This window comes from Staurois parvus, unplaced genomic scaffold (assembly GCF_062004578.1).
Source record: "Staurois parvus isolate SC_StPar_1 unplaced genomic scaffold, SC_StPar_1.0 ptg000015l, whole genome shotgun sequence".
In the NCBI taxonomy this organism is placed as follows: domain Eukaryota; kingdom Metazoa; phylum Chordata; class Amphibia; order Anura; family Ranidae; genus Staurois; species Staurois parvus.
In genome coordinates this window covers 5,815,183-5,833,277 of record NW_028317811.1, presented here as the reverse complement: position 1 = coordinate 5,833,277, position 18,095 = coordinate 5,815,183, and the positions used below count along the sequence as shown (strand labels likewise).

The following is an 18,095-nucleotide window of genomic DNA, read 5'->3' as shown; positions in this document are numbered from 1 at the left end:
TGTAGCTCACGGTTACCGCTTTTGGTACTGAAACTTTACCCCGAGCTACACTCGGGAATACCACCAGGGAGGTTAAAAAAAGAAGTACTTCTCCTGTGGATCTCAGGGGTGCAGTTCGTTCAGTATTCCTGTGTCCCATTTTCAGCTGACAGCGGGCTGAAGGCCACTGTTGGCTGACATCGCTCAGCTGGTCCAGCCTCCACCCCAGACTCTGGAGCAGCACCTGACTCCGCGAAGAGCCTGAACCAGCCGCTCCCTCCCCTCCACAGCCCAATGCTCTAGTGAGCGTGGGGGGCAGAGCAGACAGTGGTGACTGTCAGTAATCATTCTCTGCTCAGAGCGGCTGAGAGAACTTTGTGATCAGCGATCATGTGATTGCTGAGTTCCCACCTTCAGAGCCAGTGGGCGACAGATGGAGCCGAACCAATGCTGCATCCACCTAGGTAAGTATTATTTAAATAAAAAATTAAATCCCATACTTCTCTTAAGGTAAAACATGTTTAGGCTTTAGAGCCACTTTAATCTGTATGCAGTATTTTTGGAACTGTCAGATGTTTTGTCCCCTGCTGCACTCTGTGGTTTTGTCCACTGGCCCCTACCCCTCCCTCTACAGAACACAGTAGTGGAACAGGGATCAGACACAACCAGAAGTGTGCTGAATGCTGAAGATCTTTTAGCAAGATTAGCTTAATGCTGCAGAGTTTGGTGGCACGGGCAACATTAGGGTAAGTATTGTTTGCTATGTAGGAATTACCTGTATTAAGCTTTGAAATAGAGTGGCAATCCTGTCCTGATATACAATATACGGTAAGCAAAACAAGCTTTTAGCTTTGAACCAAGATGAATTGTGACTTTTTAAATAAATATAGTTAATATGGGCAGGGATGCCTTTAAATCTACCACAGCAAGACTGAATGTGAGCGTATTTTACACTAGCATGTCTGGTAGCAGTGACCCATGGCACAAATCACATTTCCTGCAAAGAATTACCAACAAGGAGATCCAGACATCACAGACACACGATTTATAGGGTTTCCTCTCTCACAAAAGCTTCTATGTAATGCAAACAAATCTTATGAGCTCAGAAAAAGTCTTCTGGATCTGTGTGACACACATGCTAAAAAAAATCAATGTTTGCTCATAGAAGTGTATGACATCTAAAACATGCCATATTGAGACATAAATGATTGTTTCTTCTTTAATGCATAAAATATAAAATTTTCGCTTATATTTTAACTGCTGGAAAAAAAAATTAGTCCATTTACTGGTCAGATTTTGATGTGGATCATTTTTCTCATTGAATCTATCAGTGAATGTTTCTGTAGGACTATAATTAGAATAGTAAAAATCTATTAGAATGATCATCAAAATGTACAGTACTCAGTTGTGGTGCAGCAGCTAGGGGAGCAGTGATAAGAATCGGCAATTAGGAGTTCACTCTACAGAAAAGAAATAGAGCTACATATTTACAAACAATAACGTAATTTTACATTAGCAGTGATAAGGAGGATTAAAAACCTTGTTTATGGCTGTCTCATTTGTGCCCACGTGTTTTCCACGTCAGCGGGCCTGGGGGGAAAAACGTATGACTCAGATCCAAGTATGTTCGCCTCTTTCCCCTTCATTTTACCAATGGACACATCATCATGTGTTTAATGATTTCATCCTCACAAATGTGTTTTATTTAATGAGGCATTTGTGCTTATGGAAGAATTTATTAATAACAGGGGGATGTTATGGGCCTGTGGTTCACATGCTGACCCAGGGAAATTCTGTTACATCCTTGGTATATTATGGTTATGAAGCCCTATAGCTCATGTAATCATTGAAACATGTTTCTATATAGGTTCCACTTTCACAATCCCTTACAATATAATTTAAACATTCTAAAAGTTAGCATTTCCAGTGCTTTCTCAGAGCTTGGTCTCTAGGGCTTCCTGTATTTTATTCTTCCCTTTTCCCCTAATGTTCATTTTCTAGTCGTCCAGTTTGTGCATTGTGCCATTTTTGTTTCAAAACTGCATACACTTAAAACAGTAAAATGTGAACGGAAACAATATTACAAAATACAGTTTTATTCTTACCCTTAATTATATACAAGAAAGAACAGAGCAGCAGGTGTTAACCTATGCCATAGTTTAACTTAAAGAAAACCTGCTATGAAAGTAATGTGGAGGTTGACATTGCTGACCTCTCTTTCTGAAAATGCAAGATGGCTGGCAGTTATATAGACTTTTTCTTCAATGCATTGAAACACTCACCCAATAAAAGAATGCAGATAAGGACTTCTGACTTTTCTTTGACTTTTCTGACCTGTGTGCTTCTCCAAGGTCAGAAACTCAAAGTACTAAAGCTAATGGGACAGCCAGCCTAAAAACATATTCAGAAGGAGGAAAGCCATGGAAGTCCACATATTTCTTTTATAACAGGTTTAAAGTGCACCTATACTCGGAATATTAAAGTTTTTGCATATATTTAAAGGGTTAGTTCACCTTTACTTACTGTTCCCAAAAAGTTATCTATGCATTACAGTGTCCTTAAAGTATATGTGAACCCTCACCTTGTAAAATAACCCATTCAGTGTAAAATAGAAATGAAAGGGAAAACATTTGTTTATACATATATAGAACACATTATAAAGACCTTTTACCCTCTTTTTTATTAGTGATCATATACCCTCTGTTTTTGCCTGCCTAGAGAGCTGGGGAGGAGAAACAGCAGCACACTGGTTTCCCCAGTGAATGACTGTGCAGGGGGATCATGTCAGGACACATCTGATCATTGAAGGAGAGCAGACTGTGTTCTCAGCATGGCTAGAGAACTGATCACTCTGTGCTCTCATGCCTAGTGTGGTCAATTTTTAATATAGAAGCAAAGGGACTGGCAGGAACACCAGGGATATCATACAAAGAAAGCAATAGAAAGATAATATGATACTTTTTCATACAAGTACATGGTACAGTAGGCACATATAAGTAATATGAAATGTATAAGTGTGTACTTTTTCAGCTGCTGATATTGTTGTCTTCTCTTCTCTGTTTCCTACACACATTGGTTCCCCTTCACACTCTCAGAATGTTAAGATGTGTAAAAGAGCGGACTGCACATGCATGGTTAAGGAACAAATCCTGGAGTGCTAGTTCATGAGTCTCCAGGGCTACGCATCCAATGTTAGGTACCTCCCACCATGTGAAGGATGGAGAGTGGAGGACAATAATAACAGCACCTGAAAAATATGCATTTATTTGGAAATAAGAGCATGATGTTTTAAAGAAGTATAGCAAAAGTGTTTTTGGCTATACTCTGTGGATCAGTTTGTTCTGCACTCCTCTGACTTGTTTTCAGCTGACAACGAGCTAAAACCCACTGTTGGCTGACATCACAGAGCCTGTTCAGGCTCTGGAAAGATCCCGAGCATATGGTTGGGATCCAACCAGAAGTCTGGACTGGCAGCTAGCTCAGCCTCTCAGCTGCGCCACTGGGAGACAGAGCCAGACGCTCCCCTCCTTCCTCAGCCATGCACTCCAATGAGCGCTGGAGGGGCGGAGCAGAGTACTGATGACAAATAGTCATGGCAGAGAACAGAACTGAGCAATCAGCGGTCTTTGATCACTCAGTTCTCAGAGCAGAGCTGTGGGGGACATATGCAGCATCAGACCTAGGTGAGTATAATTTTTTTTTCCTTAATCCATACTTCTCTTTTAATATATTAAGGTCACTGTAGTGCATAGCAGTCTTTTTGGGAAAAAGTATGTAAAGATAAACTAACTCTTTAACGAGCAGTAAAAGAAATTTGAAAAAAAGGTAATCTCTGTTTTCAGTAGTTGCGCATATTGCAAAATAATTAATCTGCAAAGATTACATCAGATAATATCAAGATGGATTCCAACCTGTTTCTAAAATCTTAACAAACACGTGCTGCCTATTTACAGTAGAAGCCTGGCAGCCTATCAAATTTGTGCCACAGAAAATAAGAGAAGAAGAGCTTTGATTTCAACACCTTTGTTATGAACTTTAAACATGAACCTCTCCTCAGCTCTATAGCTGTAGCTTCAACCCCTGAAAGGGCCTGCTGAATGGTCCCACGGTTCTTTCCCATGCATTTGCAATCAGGCACACAGTCTTGGTCACTCCTCTTGCTCAATTATAAATCTAGGGGTATCCTTTTCCTGATGCTTTAATAAACTTGAACTTGGGTGGCTAACTGTGGGATGCTCCTGAAGGGCAATGTAGTAACTTGAAGACACTTGTTACTCAAAGCTTCCTAGCTCAGTTTTGCAGCAGCACATAATGGACTCAACTACACAGGGACACCGTAAGGAATGTCGACCTTTCAACACAAGCTGGCACTGCTGTATGAGGGATAGTAGTAGCACACAGTCACTGGGATCTCACACATGGGTCTGTACTCACAAATGTATATTTGGAATGTATATTATGGATATTTGGAAGCATCCTTCCAATATCAGCCAGATATGTCTCCTGTGGGCTTTTCAGTCCAGATCCCCAGATAAATCCTTTGGTCAGCTCCAGCAAAATTCAGCAGCTTAACCTCCCCAGCTAGGACCTTGATGAGCAAATGAAGAAGCACAGCTGGACTGCCCAGAAGGCGGAAGGACTGGGAACTCCTGGACAAGAATCCCTCTGCTCTAGGCCTCAAACTATTTATGCCCTCTCCTAGCCACCTACTGGGTACCCTCCCTGGGGACTGTGACTACATAAATATTCAGGTCATAGATTTGACTCTCCCAGCGCACTACTTTCCATAACCATCCAGAAGGAAGGGGGATGCAGTCAAACCCACAACCTGTGAAGTTCAGAGCAGCCCAAAACAATTACAAACTGCTTCACTGATTACAAAGGAGTTAAAGAACTAAGTTTACCTAACCTAGCTAGCACCTAACTAGGAGGGTGCTACAGTACATTGCTATAGAGGGTAAAATATTAAAGTGATTTTACTGCTTATACTGCACTACAGTATACAGCAAACCCATAAGAAGCATGTATATAGATCATGTGTATAGAGAACCATGGCATGGCTATATTTTCAGTAGACTTCAGAGATTATCTGCATTTTCTTCTACAATCCAAATGTTCCCCTCGTGGTTCTAATTGCTCATCTAAACCATGAGTATCCAGTATTGGTTGGACAAGAAATATAGCAATGGTGAAAAAACAATCGCAAATGTTTCTTTCTTCATTCACTTCAGTATGATTGAAATGTGTATGTTATGGATAATTTATATGTGCTAAACTACTATATGCAGTATACATGTAAGGGAAGGTAGGCATTATTGGCTTGATTTAGTAAAGCCAAATTGGCTGCTCAGTTTGCTAGGAAAATTTCACTCTGCAGAGGAATTTTCACTTATTAAATGAGGTGAAACTCTGCTGACGTCTATCATCAAATTATATGCAAGCAATTTTTTCCTTTGCATGTGATAGGGTATTATTTGTAAAGTGAATTTTCACAACATTCACAATGCTAAGGACAACTTCCCTTGCAAACTGAACAGCCTATTTTTCTTTAGTAAAGAACCCTCTATATGCATTCTTGTTGATATATATTTATATTTGCAGAGAAGTTACATTAGCACCTTTTTATAACCAAAGAAATGTAGCCAGAGCCTCAAATGGTCCACGTAGTCAGTTTTTGGGGTTATAACCTTGTAGAAATGTCAGTGTTCTTTACCTTTCTTTATGTCTTGGAAAAATGTAATTGGACAGCAGAGAAAGTTTATTATTGAATTCCAGACGTTGCACTGAATCATCGTTTAAGACTTTGCCAGTGTATATTGGAAGAGTTTACTGAAAGGTATGTAATAACTGTCTGTTTTCAGCATAATAAAATTAAACAGTTTGAAGCAAATAAACTTTTCTGAAACAAAGTAACACTTCATATATCTTAGATTTAAAAATCATCTTGGGTTTATTCAAACTTTGCCCATATTAACGGTTGTTAAAAAAAAGGCAGGTAAGTCATCTAAACTTGATCTCCAAGTCCAAAAGACTCAGGAAAAAGGCAGTGAGCTTTCCCCGCAGGGCTCCTCTGGCTCGGGGATATGTGATCAGGCAGGACCGGATCCCTTCTTTAACTAATATCTGCCAAAAGCTCAAAATCTGCCAAAATCATCATTCTTCATTTTAGCCTTAAAGGTGGATAAACCTCTATTTTGGTCATTGTTTGAACTGCCTGTTGCCATAGGCAAGCTCAGTGGTAATAACACTATTGACCACATGGTGGTACCCTTTAATCACTTCTCTTTTGACTTTAACACAATTTCTGGAATGTCTGCAGTGCTTAAGTTAAACCTTGGCTTTTAAAAAAAAGAACTTCACCTGTGCTGCTTACATAGCATATATATCAAATATTTGTTAGTTTACCAGATTAGATAAGTAGTCAAATGTATTATTTAAAGACACTGAAAAAAACTGAAAGCGACTGAATAGGTAAACAAGTAATAACACACAGAGATGTCTTCGTATGTATCCTGTTATTGTAGTGAAAATATCAAACGTACTACAACCTTAAAGTGTAGTTTACGTTATTTCAATGACTGAAGTAGAATATTGATAAGGCAGAACAAGGAGTAATATTGGCAGAGTAGTAACTCATAGCAACCCACCATTCAGCACATAACAGTCACCAAGGAATGTGAATGAAAGATTATTGAGTGGTTGCTATGGGTTATTGCACTTTGCAGTTATTGAAAAATCCTTTTTGAGTAATAAAGAGCAAACTGAATTGCTCATCATATTCCACATTCTTGTAAATGTCTTTGCCAGTATTATTTACGCCGGAACAGTATGTTCGAAGCATATTGTCTAGGGAGGATCTTGGTGGTCTACCCACGTAACTCTGGTGTTTGTACGTCATTTTCTGTAAATGAAGAGGGAAAAAAATGGAATGGAATGGACAGGAAAAAGCAATATTTAATGTCCAAAATGCTTAATGGGGGGATTTCCCCTAAGAGTCCTATGTAAAAACAACAGTTAATCTATGATTCCTCTGTTATCAGGCTCTGTATCTAAACAGAAAATCTCTGACGTTAAATAGTAGTTTGTTGTTTATTATGTCTTTTAAGCAATAATACTGTATATTGTAGTATACTCAAGGCTTTCTTTGTTACAAATAAACTATTCCAAGAGTGGATAAAAGAGTATTTTTTTATCTGTGCAGATGGCTTGATCATGTCTGAGAAATTATTCAAATCACAGTGCTTTTAACATGCAGCTATTTCTTTTCAGCACCACCACCAAACGAACAGCTCCTTTAATTAAACCCACTGAGGTTTTCCAGCCATAAGTGAAATCTGTCAATTATTATCTCATTTAAAAAAATTAAGCATTTAAGGAAACTCTGGAGATCCTTATAATGCTTTAGCAGATCTGTGATTTTCACCCTAATTGTTCCTGTCGTGTGCTCATATGTGTTTGAAGCACACATATAGAATTCTAGCTTTAGTATAAAATTAATGTAATTCATCACTTCATAAACATCTTCTATAACCTTCAGTTCTTTTCTGGATTAAACTTTTTCTTGCAATTTACAATGAAAACTGTATTCTTCTGTCTGTCACCTGTGCTGTCAGAAATAATTAACTGGAACATTTTTGGCAAAGAAGAAGAAAAAAAAAAAAAGCACAAATGTGGTTGAAATGAAGGTAATGTGTATGTCAGAATATTTATAAGAAAACTTGACTGTGATCGGATCATCTGTGAGGAAAGATGAGAATTGCTATTATGTTCCTAGAGGAATTGGCCTGATGACGTCTTTTCTGATACCGGATCATTACGTGACTTACACTCTGAAAAAAAGGGAAGCTGTTTGATCCATGGATAAAAATGCGAGCGCCACCGAATCACAAACAATAGCTGGTATTTAAAGGTAATATGCAGACAAACGTTGACAAAGCAGGCTCTTCCTAAAGTGGCGTTTGCAGAAAATATCTTTTCTCGGTGCATGTGTGTGTATATATATATATATAAATATATGTATATACATACAAGAACGGAGGGCTGGTCAACTTGAATTGCAGCACAAGAAGGAGAAGAAGAAGAAAGCATCTAGAGAAACGCCTCAGGAGAAGTATCTTAGAGAAGATCTGATCTCATTGTTAGCATCTCAGCCCAAGACTCATAACAGGCTGCACCAGGCTCTCCTGCCTCCCTGGCTTACTGCTTTTATATCTCACTCGTATTCACTTCCCAACAGCAACAGATTCTTGTTTTTTTGTTTCTTTCAGTTACTTTTTAGCTAGGGAGGTTGCATTTTATCCTTGATTTTGCTGTTCCTCTGCTATTTTATTCACCTCATCTGGCATTGAGCTTTGTTTTTCCCTTGGAACTGTGGGTTGCTTCAAACTTTTAATCAGAATAGCATTCAGTCTTCGTGCCATCCTAACCTGTCAGACAAGGCAATGCAGACCGCATTCTAAGACCGCACGGAAACTTGCAACACTTGGCTTTAACTTGGAACCCAATTTATCACTTGTTTTTTTTCTGCAACACAGTGGAATTTTTATTTTATATGGTAAGAATCTTGCATGCTTTTATATATTAAACACTTGAATGGAGTCTGCAATTATATAAGCATTTTTTTCAAATATTTATAATAGAAGATAATTGAAATAATTGTGTATGAGTAAACATTATGCTTGCCCTATTTGAATATGCATTGATCTAATTGAGGTCAAATCACACATCGATCTGATTTAATGAGAAGTGCTTGTTGAAAGTGTTTCCTCCACTTCTCTCACCCGCAGAATGACAATGTACAGGAAAGCACTGCTCGTCTGGCTATTGGTGTACGGGATAATGCGCTGCACTGTCCACTCCTCACCTACGGCACTCAAGTACCCAGCACTTAGGTATGTACAAAACTATAGGCAATAACTGTCATAAAAACCTGTAATTATCTGAATGACAACATTTGTACAGATCCAAGGTAGATCTTAGGGGCTGTGTTTTCTATTGTTTTTTTTTTTATTGTCTGCACAATGTGTGGCAGCTTCTGAATTAGGATGAGGCTTGCAAAGCATCTGATTATCCATTGTGTACTAGGATGCTAAATTCTCAAGTATACAGATATACAGGTATCCCATCTCTTTGACAGAATGCTAAGGGGTTAGCTATGTTTAAGACAGGAGCATGCAGTTAACCCCTTGTTTTCTGTTGCCTCTATGCAGTCCATTGATTTAATTGTTTTGCAAATAAGGCAGTTGTCAACATGGGGTTAACCTCATGCTGCTAAGCAATTAAACCATCAAGTGAAATTGATCCTTTAGTCTGCAGTTCTCAAAAGCATAGCAGTAAAACTGTTCTAAAAAAAAAATCTGTTTTCACTTCTTATACATATATATACATTTTATATTTTTTTGTGTTATTCATGTAATACATCCTTGCACAAATCTATACCTTTCAAACTTTTAAATACAAAATACAGAATTTTCCATACATTTTGGCAGGATATCTGCATGTAATATCAGTGATCATACCTCTTTAAAAAACAAACTACAAAAGCCGGGGAAGCCCCCACTGCTTCATCTGTCTAGTACTTGCTAGCTCTGCCCGATACAGAAAGCTGCAGTGCTGCTATTGTGCTCAATGAATTAATCAGATGATGACATGTTTAGAATATATCGAAGTTGCCAGTAAAACAGTTGGTGTGATCAGTGAAATGTTCAGGTATTTTCTTCCTACTTGATCTGAGTCAACTTACTGTAGATTCAGAACAATGTGATAAGTTCATGATCTTGACACTGGGATGTATTTATTATACAAGCAGTATTGTACAGACTGTGCCCTGCTATGCTTACTCTGCATCTGACTAATAATATATAATGAATATTTAAATACTTCAAATACCAAAGACAGCACAGGTAGCAGACTAGTGTTATAACTGGTACTATGATACATATAAATTAATTGATTCAGCAGATTATAGTACTGATCAGAATGGTTAGATATAATAATACACATTGCAAGTTATACTGTTGTAGACATATCATCAGTTGTCTAATGAATCTGTTCCCTATAACACACATAGATTAGAAACAGACAAAACAAAGTACATTTCTTTTTATCAATAGCGGCAGTTTTAGAAAAAAAAATACTTTTGTTAAGAATGGTTTTTCTTCTTTTCCATTCCATGAGACACAAAACATAATTTAATTGTTGCTTTTGTTTAAATAATTACTGTTTTTACTGCTTTTGTCAGTCATGCCTTTGTTTTGCCTTTGATTTATCCCACAATCCAGTTACTGAGCTTATAAATAATTCATTATTTCTTCCTAAAATTGCTTACACATTTCAATATAACTATTGTTTTGCTGAAATAAAAAAAAAATATTTTGAGGTATTGACAAAGAAAGTAAAGAGGTATATTTTCCCTAAATAAATAAATAAGTAAATCTTAATATCATTAAAGAAAAAAAAAAGTAAAAAGAAAAAAACAATATATATATATATATACTGTATATATATATATATTTGTACAGCTGTAATTTGCTCCTTGTGTAGCTCTAAATAAATATTGTTTTTTATAATTAAATGATTTCTATACTTGTTTCTGGCACATGACTCCTATCATCTATGTAGAGTGAATCACTGAAGTTGTAGTTGAAGAAGAGACAAATTACCAAAATGTTGTCTATATTTGTTATGATTAATGACAGCGGTAATCATAGTGTGTTTGGGTGTGCATTTTCTTCTCTCCTTGGCTATGTTAATCTATATAGTGCCCAATATAATTTGTCTATAGTACTGAGAATCTGACACAGCTAAACTGTGATCCAGATTTAGCAAGAGTAAAACACTTTTGAAACATCTATTATTAATAACACTGCCAGAGCAAACTGACAAAAATAGCTTACGGTGACCTACATCCTAGCAGATACAAAGTAAAAAAAAATCTTAAGGAGGATCTTGGCATGAAAGCAGACAAACCCGTCAAAGTCAGGACCCAGTCTGTCCAAATATACCCCTCCTTCTGTAGGGAGAAGCCGGGTAATGATACTGCTAAGTATTTTCAGTGCTTTGTGGCCAATACTTAGTGCTCTGATTTAATGTTTGGAAGCTGATAGTGTGTTTGATGATGCTGTTCTGCCAATAAAGGGAAGTTGGATCTCTTTAACCCCCCCCCCCAAGCCTTTCTAATCTCCCCCCTTCCTCCCCTCCACCTCCTATCTGCTCTCAGTTCCCTGTACTAATGATTGTAGGATTTGGCAGCTAGCTCTGGCCCAGCCCCAACCTCAGGTCAGCTCACAGATGGGCTGCTCTTGTTATTTCTCTCACGCCCACCTACAGATTGATAGGGTCTCAGGGGGTCTTTTTCCATCAGCGTCTGGCATCTCATCATTGAACAATATTCAGAGAGAAAAGACCAGTAATGTAGACACTAGAAATGAACCTTTGCCAGGGATTACATTGCTCTGAAAGCCACTGATCAAGTCATTATGCATTTTTTGATTAATTAACAGGCTTACAATTCATTCTCCTTTCTGTTTTTTTTTCCTTTGCTCATTAGGCTTGAAGATGAAGTATATGATGAGGACGGCAACACTCTACCAGACTTTGCTTTTGATAACAATCCGATTGGCATCGCAAATCCAGCGTCGGTCTTTGACGATATGTACTCATTTTATTACCCAGCGGAAAAGAGGTGATTACAGAATTTTCCCCTAAATCACTTAAATTCTGTATAAACTGATTTGTTGCATAGTCGTAAATAACTGAATAAAATCTGCAAACACAGTAATACTGTTTCTGTCTCATGTCAGATCATATTGCAAATTTTGCAATGCATCCAAATTATTTAGTAGGAGAAATATATTCAAAGGGAGAAATGTAAATGTATGGAAATTAATAACATTCAGTGCTAATCAGGTGGCATCTTGCAAGTAAGCAGCATTCTGGGAAAGAACAAAACTATACGTATATGTTAATGCAAGAGAGCATTGTGATACAGTGATGAGAGATGTGGGGGGGGGGGAGGGATATTTCAGGCAGAACATGTGAATGAGAGTAAAACATGACCCTGTGACAAATCAGCCTAGGGATAGTCAGGAAGCTATAATGGGCAACTACACCCACCCCTCCCTGTACACACACAGAGACACACACATTCCATTGAGAAATGCTTCTTTCTTGAAAACAACACATGTTGATGTCAGATTTCCAGGAATCATCTGTCCTTTTTTATTTTTTTTTTCTTTACTGTTAGACATGCTGATGATCTATTAAACAAAGCCTATAGGAATTTACTGGGGCAGTTGTCTGCGAGGAAATACCTGCACACTCTGATGGCCAAACGCTTAGGGTAAGGCTGTGTTCTTAAAACATAGTATGTGTGGAGATTCTAAAAAAAAAAAAAAAAAAAAAAAAAGCCACAAACATGATTCTAAGTTTACATTTAGTCCTATTTAATAAACTAGTGAAGATGCACAAAAGACAGTAACCCTTAGCAACCAATCAGAATTCCATATTAATTTGTTGCACTTTGCGTTCTGTCCTTTTGTGTCCTATTGTGACCGCTATTAATGCTGAAAAGAAATGCTTCCTAAAAGGAAAAGCATCACCCAGCATCCGTTTCTAATTTATGGAGTTGAAATGTCACGATATTTATTTTTATCATCTGCCTCCATTCAGTAAGACTTTACAGATTTACTCCAGAAATTCAATTATAGTAGGCTGTATTATTTATTCCACTTGGCTCTGCATTTAAATTCTTTGGGGATGGAACACTACCCTTTTATCGTCCAATATGTCAACACTCTTCCTTTGGAATATGCAGCAGGTTGTGTACCTTTCTGCAGTATAGATTTCTGGGTTGGGTAACATTTTAATAACACTCAGGGGAAGGCCTTGCTTCATACCAATGAATAATTCATATGATGAATATATTGCCTCCAAACTGTCATTTTAAATTATCCAACTTCATTGTCACCCTATGTGGATTTCTTTTAGTTAGTAAAACCTGTGACTTCCTGTGTCAGAGTTTTACATGTGTTGATTTTGTTAATTTCTCCTTTAAATTTCCAATGGATGCAGAGCCTAATTTAAATATGTCTGTGGGGAAACACACACAAAAATATTGGTATCGAAGTAGGAATGTAGTTGCTCATAAAACAGTAATTTGTATTGAAAATTATTTAAGACCTCCATATTTAACTGCCTAACGATGCACATGTCAGGAAAGCTAATAAAAATGCAGGAGGGCGGGTCTGATATGTAGCACATCAGTTTGCAAGTCTGCCATTCCTCTTGTAGAACCCTTGCCTGACAATGTCACTAGTCTGTATGGCTTTATGTATGATATATCTATTTTTTCTCCAAAGTAATGACTCACTGCTTAGTTAACTGCAAAAAAAAACAATGCCTGCCATTCAAGGGACACTAAGAAGCCATCCCAGACCTTGTCCCAATCACTACATCCATGTGCCGCCACACATTTCACAAGATGAGCATAACTCTTTTCATGCTGTTGACAGTGATTCTCTAGAGGCAATTATGGTAGCAAAAGGAGGGACAGCCCTGTAGTGATTGGTAATGAGACAGAAGCCTTTGGGAATTGTCTAACATGAGGATCAAGGCATAAGGTTGCCTAATGGAGCCTGGGTAGACACCGTGGCAGATGTTTGTACCCTTTGTTCAGGATTTACACAGCAATAATTGGCTTTGACATTAAGATATTTTTCTTGCTTTTTGCCTCCTGGAAGCGATAAGACTTAATTATATATATAAAAAACACACTACTGATGTTGTGTCACCAGAATATAATGCAGAATATAATGCTGTACATTTATGTATTCTGGTGCCAGAGGTGATAAAATAGAGTCTTTTATAATAATTTATGGCCTCTGTGTTACAAGGCGAGACTCAGATGGTACATTGTCAGATGCATCTGTTTTAGGCCAGAATAAATAAGCAAGGGAAGGGGATAAATCAGATCATGAAAATGATCTATACGCAAATTACTTAACAAAACTAGTTTTCTTACTTAAAGTGTGAATAAACTGCTGATAGATACAGACAATGGGGTTGATAAACTAAAGGCAAATAAGCCCTTTGCTTTGCAAGAGAATTTTCCTTTATCTTTGCGAATGTAGTGAAAATTCACATGCAAAGAAATTTTAAAATAAAAACAGTATTTTTGCTTCCACATTAATGAATGATGGAACAATCTATGTGCAATGTGTACAGCCTATATTCCTTAACTGAATCAACCGTGGAATATCTCAAAGTGACAATTAAAAGTATAAAACCGTTTCTCATCTCCAATACAAGATGGGGTAACTTAGTATATGTAAACCATTTCATAGAACAAAACCATTCTGTTCATATACCAATCAAATATAATGGAAGTATTACATTCATTAAGTACTTGGTACCCTAAGACACAGATTTTCTAGAATGGTTAGTAGGCAGGTAACAGTTTCAGACATTTTACAAAAAGGTTTGAGAGTAACTATGCTGCACCTTCCAATTGCATATGAATAGTTCCTCCAACCACTAGATATGCACCTGAGCACCAAAGGTAAAAAGTTAATATTACCTGAGATAAACTAAAATTTACTGGTATATCTAAAAACCGGTGAATGTAATATTACCATATATTTACTGCAAACAAATTTTCCTTGTACATGTATTTTAAATTACAGTGATTTATTCACCTGTAGTAATGATAGGCAAATGTCACATTCACTGATTTATAAATATGCCCCTTAGCATTGCCATTACAATCTGAATCTGTTTAGCGGTATGTGGCACTAATATTGTCAAAGATAGGAAGCTCTTAGTATTATAGTATAGTATAGTACTTAGTAGTATAGTATTTTAATAAATAATCATTGGCTACTTATCAGCAGCCAGTGACCTATCTGATTTGCCCATATTATCAAATCACATGAAATGTCTGACTTATGGTGTGGGTTAATGCATAACTTGTAATATAGTACCCCATTAATAAATTTGGTCAAATTAGCAAGTTTTTAAATCTATAGAAAATAACATTTTAGTTCATAGTGATCCATGTCTACAAATCTCCACTTGAAGGTCAGTTTTGTGAACATTGGTATTGGAGTGGCATTTACAACTCTTATCTGACACCAATGTAGGTAAGGTGAGATAAATGTGTCACTATTAATTCCCTCTGTGGTCTGGACCTTTATTTATGAAAAAAAATCACAGACAAGACAAGCTGCCCTTTTATAAAAACCATTTTTAGGCTTTCATTCTCCGTCTCTCATTTTTCTAAAGTATGCTTGAATCTGATTAGTTTCTTCAAGGCAATGGACTGTCTGAGACAACTCCTTCCTTCAAATCTTTGATCAATACATTTGGAATGTATCATTTTGGAATGTGGGTCAGATTTACTAAAACTGCTGCACTCAGAATCTGGTGCATCTGTGCATGATAGCCAATCACCTTCTAACTTCAGCTTGTTTAATCAAGCTTTGGCAATAAAACCTGGAAGCTGATTGGTTTCTCTGCAGAGCTGCACCAGATTTTGCACTCTCCACTTTTAGTAAATAACCCCCAATGTTAGGCTCTAGCTATTGAAAATGTCTGTTGTAGAAGTCTATAGAAAATACACTCAGTCTTCCTCCAAGCTTCCCTATTTTATGGGAAACCCTTATAGACTGGAATAATTGAACTGGCATTGGTACCTATAGTGCAGAAAGAGTTGGCTGCAGGAGGACTATTGGCTTGGTAAAATGCTGTATTAACTGTAAGTAATAATTATTCATCTACTTCAGTTCATCCCAAAGAACTGTTGAGTTCTGCTTTGAAAGTACTTTACAGTGTATATACTTGGCAATCTCAGGATGAGTGCATGATGTGGCATGCTAAATATCTAGTTTTTAGGGTATTTAGTAGCATTATTGTGGACAGACAGAGCTGGATGGATGCAGTGTAGAGAGATTCTACTGTAGATTGCAACTCTTGCTTTTTGCCATTGCAGTGCAGTGAGTAGCAGCCTGGAAGATGACTCGGAACCCCTATCAAAACGGCACTCAGATGGCATCTTCACTGACAGCTACAGCCGCTACAGAAAACAAATGGCTGTCAAGAAATACTTGGCAGCAGTCCTGGGGAAAAGGTATAAACAAAGAATTAAAAATAAAGGACGGCGAGTAGCATACTTGTAGCGATGAGCAACCAGCCACCCTGTGTATACAGCCCCAACAAAACGAAAAAAAAAAAAAAAAATCATCTCCAAACTGACTGAACAATCATCGCTCCTGTGTTATCTACAAACATGTATTTATGTATGAAGTAAAGCCATTAAATGAATATTTTGATAATAATATTGTTTTTCTTTTGTACAAAAGCACTAGAGAACGCACAGATTTACTTTGTGGACCAATCAATAAGTTATATCTATATATATATATTATATATAAATATACATAAGTGATAAGAAATGATTATAGAGTGTGCACAAAATGATAATTCACATGAGCTGTTTATGTTTTTATAGAAAAAGAAATAGAGAAAAAAAGACAATCATTGTTTTGAATATTTTGCTCCTATTTTTGTAACTTGAAATTAAATGGTTAGTATTTTTATCCGCAACAGGGTTAAGAACATTAGTTTTATTCTTTTGCTGATGGTCACACACAATGATGACCTCATGAACCTAGTGCAAGGGTTAAAAGGATTTCGGAGAATCACTGAAAGACATTGGAGGTTCTGCCCTTGGTGGGTCCTAGCACATGCCCTTTTAAGGTCTCTAGGGGCATTGTTCCTCCTCTTAGATTCCCCAAATGTTGTGCTGTCTTTATTTGACATTTTTATGTATTTATGTTTCCTAAATCGTTTCCTAATAACTCAGCAGCTCTACCAAATTTATGGACTTGTTTATGAGACCGTTTTTTTCCAGTCCTAAACCCTAATTAAATAGTTGATCTTCTTAATGATTGGAATAGGTCACACAGCAAAGAAATCTTGGCAAAGTGGCAAGCATACCTGCTGTTGAGTGGCAATGGGCTGTAATGTACAAAGCTGAAGCAGAAAAGATAACATGGTGTTGTCTATTGCCAAATAAACCAGTGTAGCCTCAGATGTGATTGGTTGGTTTGGACAACTCCTCTGTATTGGAAGGCCAATTTGAAATTTGGAAATAAGTACAGCGCAGTCTAAAGGAACTGCCCAAAATGAAGTACATGGTTATGGACCTGTCAACAGAGTTGGAAAGTAATGAATGCTCCTTGAATGGGTCCATTACCTCACTGACAATGGGCAGCTTGGTATTGGAACGTGATACAAAGTATAATGTGTTTCTCTCCAGTGCTGTCCATGCTTCTCATCCTGTGAATCTACTAAAATATTTCTTCAGCTCTAACTTAAAGGTTTCTTTCTATGGCTGTCTTCTTGTAGGGTTTTGCCTCTTTCTCCCCTCCCCTTCACCAATTTAGTACTGTCATTCCTTGAATCATTTACTTCAAATATTGTGACAAAAAAGTGTTATGTTTATGCAAACTCTTGTAAAGATAGGATCCCCTGTTGTAGCTACTACTAAATAATTATGCACTACTACTAAAGTTTTGTTCCTTGTTTTTTGAGTCTTTAAAAGGTAAAATGTATTTTTCTACATTATGGCTATTGCTTAGTAAAAGTTATTTCATAAAACCACGTTTTGTCATATATACATTTTATATATATATATATATATATATATATATATATATATATATAAACGTGTAGTAATCACAAAGCATCAACGGTGTTAGAAAAGAACACAAAGAAACTGAGGTCTGAAGCAACATACTTTGTATCATTTCCATTGTTATCATGCATTTGTCTATATACATGTCTAGAGAGAATGTAAATACTTTCTTTTCTTTTGACTTAAAATGACATAAAGAGAAAACTTCATCTGAGTCACCAATGTCTAAATGAAGAACAGGAACAATGCTAGAGAAAGTGTAACAAACCTTTCAGCTTTTTCTTCCTTCGAGTCTGATCAGAAGGTGATGAATCAAAGGAGCTAGACTTGAGTTCCCTATCGTGGCTCAGCACTGCCAGCTGATCCTATTGCCAGCAGTAGAATTGCACATGGGAATTCAGTCTACACCCAAGTCCTGTGCATG

At 37.1% G+C, this 18,095-nt stretch overlaps 1 protein-coding gene across 2 annotated transcripts; it reads left to right on the top strand.

Annotated features, from left to right (window-relative positions):
- Window positions 1–7,764: 7,764 nt before the first annotated feature.
- On the top strand, window positions 7,765–16,310 carry ADCYAP1 (adenylate cyclase activating polypeptide 1). Of its 2 annotated transcripts, XM_089678227.1 has the most exons (5): window positions 7,765–8,533; window positions 8,766–8,870; window positions 11,528–11,662; window positions 12,224–12,319; window positions 15,965–16,310. In XM_089678227.1, exons 2-5 carry the CDS (start codon window positions 8,767–8,769, stop codon window positions 16,149–16,151), a joined length of 522 nt encoding a protein of 173 aa, XP_089534353.1. In that variant the 5' UTR covers window positions 7,765–8,533; window position 8,766; the 3' UTR covers window positions 16,152–16,310. The 2 variants fall into 2 exon arrangements, with proteins under 2 accessions (XP_089534353.1, XP_089534360.1); XM_089678234.1 differs by lacking the exon at window positions 12,224–12,319 and having other exon boundaries at window positions 7,769–8,533.
- Window positions 16,311–18,095: the final 1,785 nt, after the last annotated feature.

Coding starts and splice junctions, on each gene's coding strand:
- ADCYAP1 (XM_089678227.1), top strand. CDS start 8,767: ATGACAATGTACAGGAAAGCACTGCTCGTCTGGCTATTGGTGTACGGG. Junction 11,663..12,223: donor TATTACCCAGCGGAAAAGAG/GTGATTACAGAA, acceptor CTTTACTGTTAG/ACATGCTGATGATCTATTAA. Junction 12,320..15,964: donor CTGATGGCCAAACGCTTAGG/GTAAGGCTGTGT, acceptor TTGCCATTGCAG/TGCAGTGAGTAGCAGCCTGG.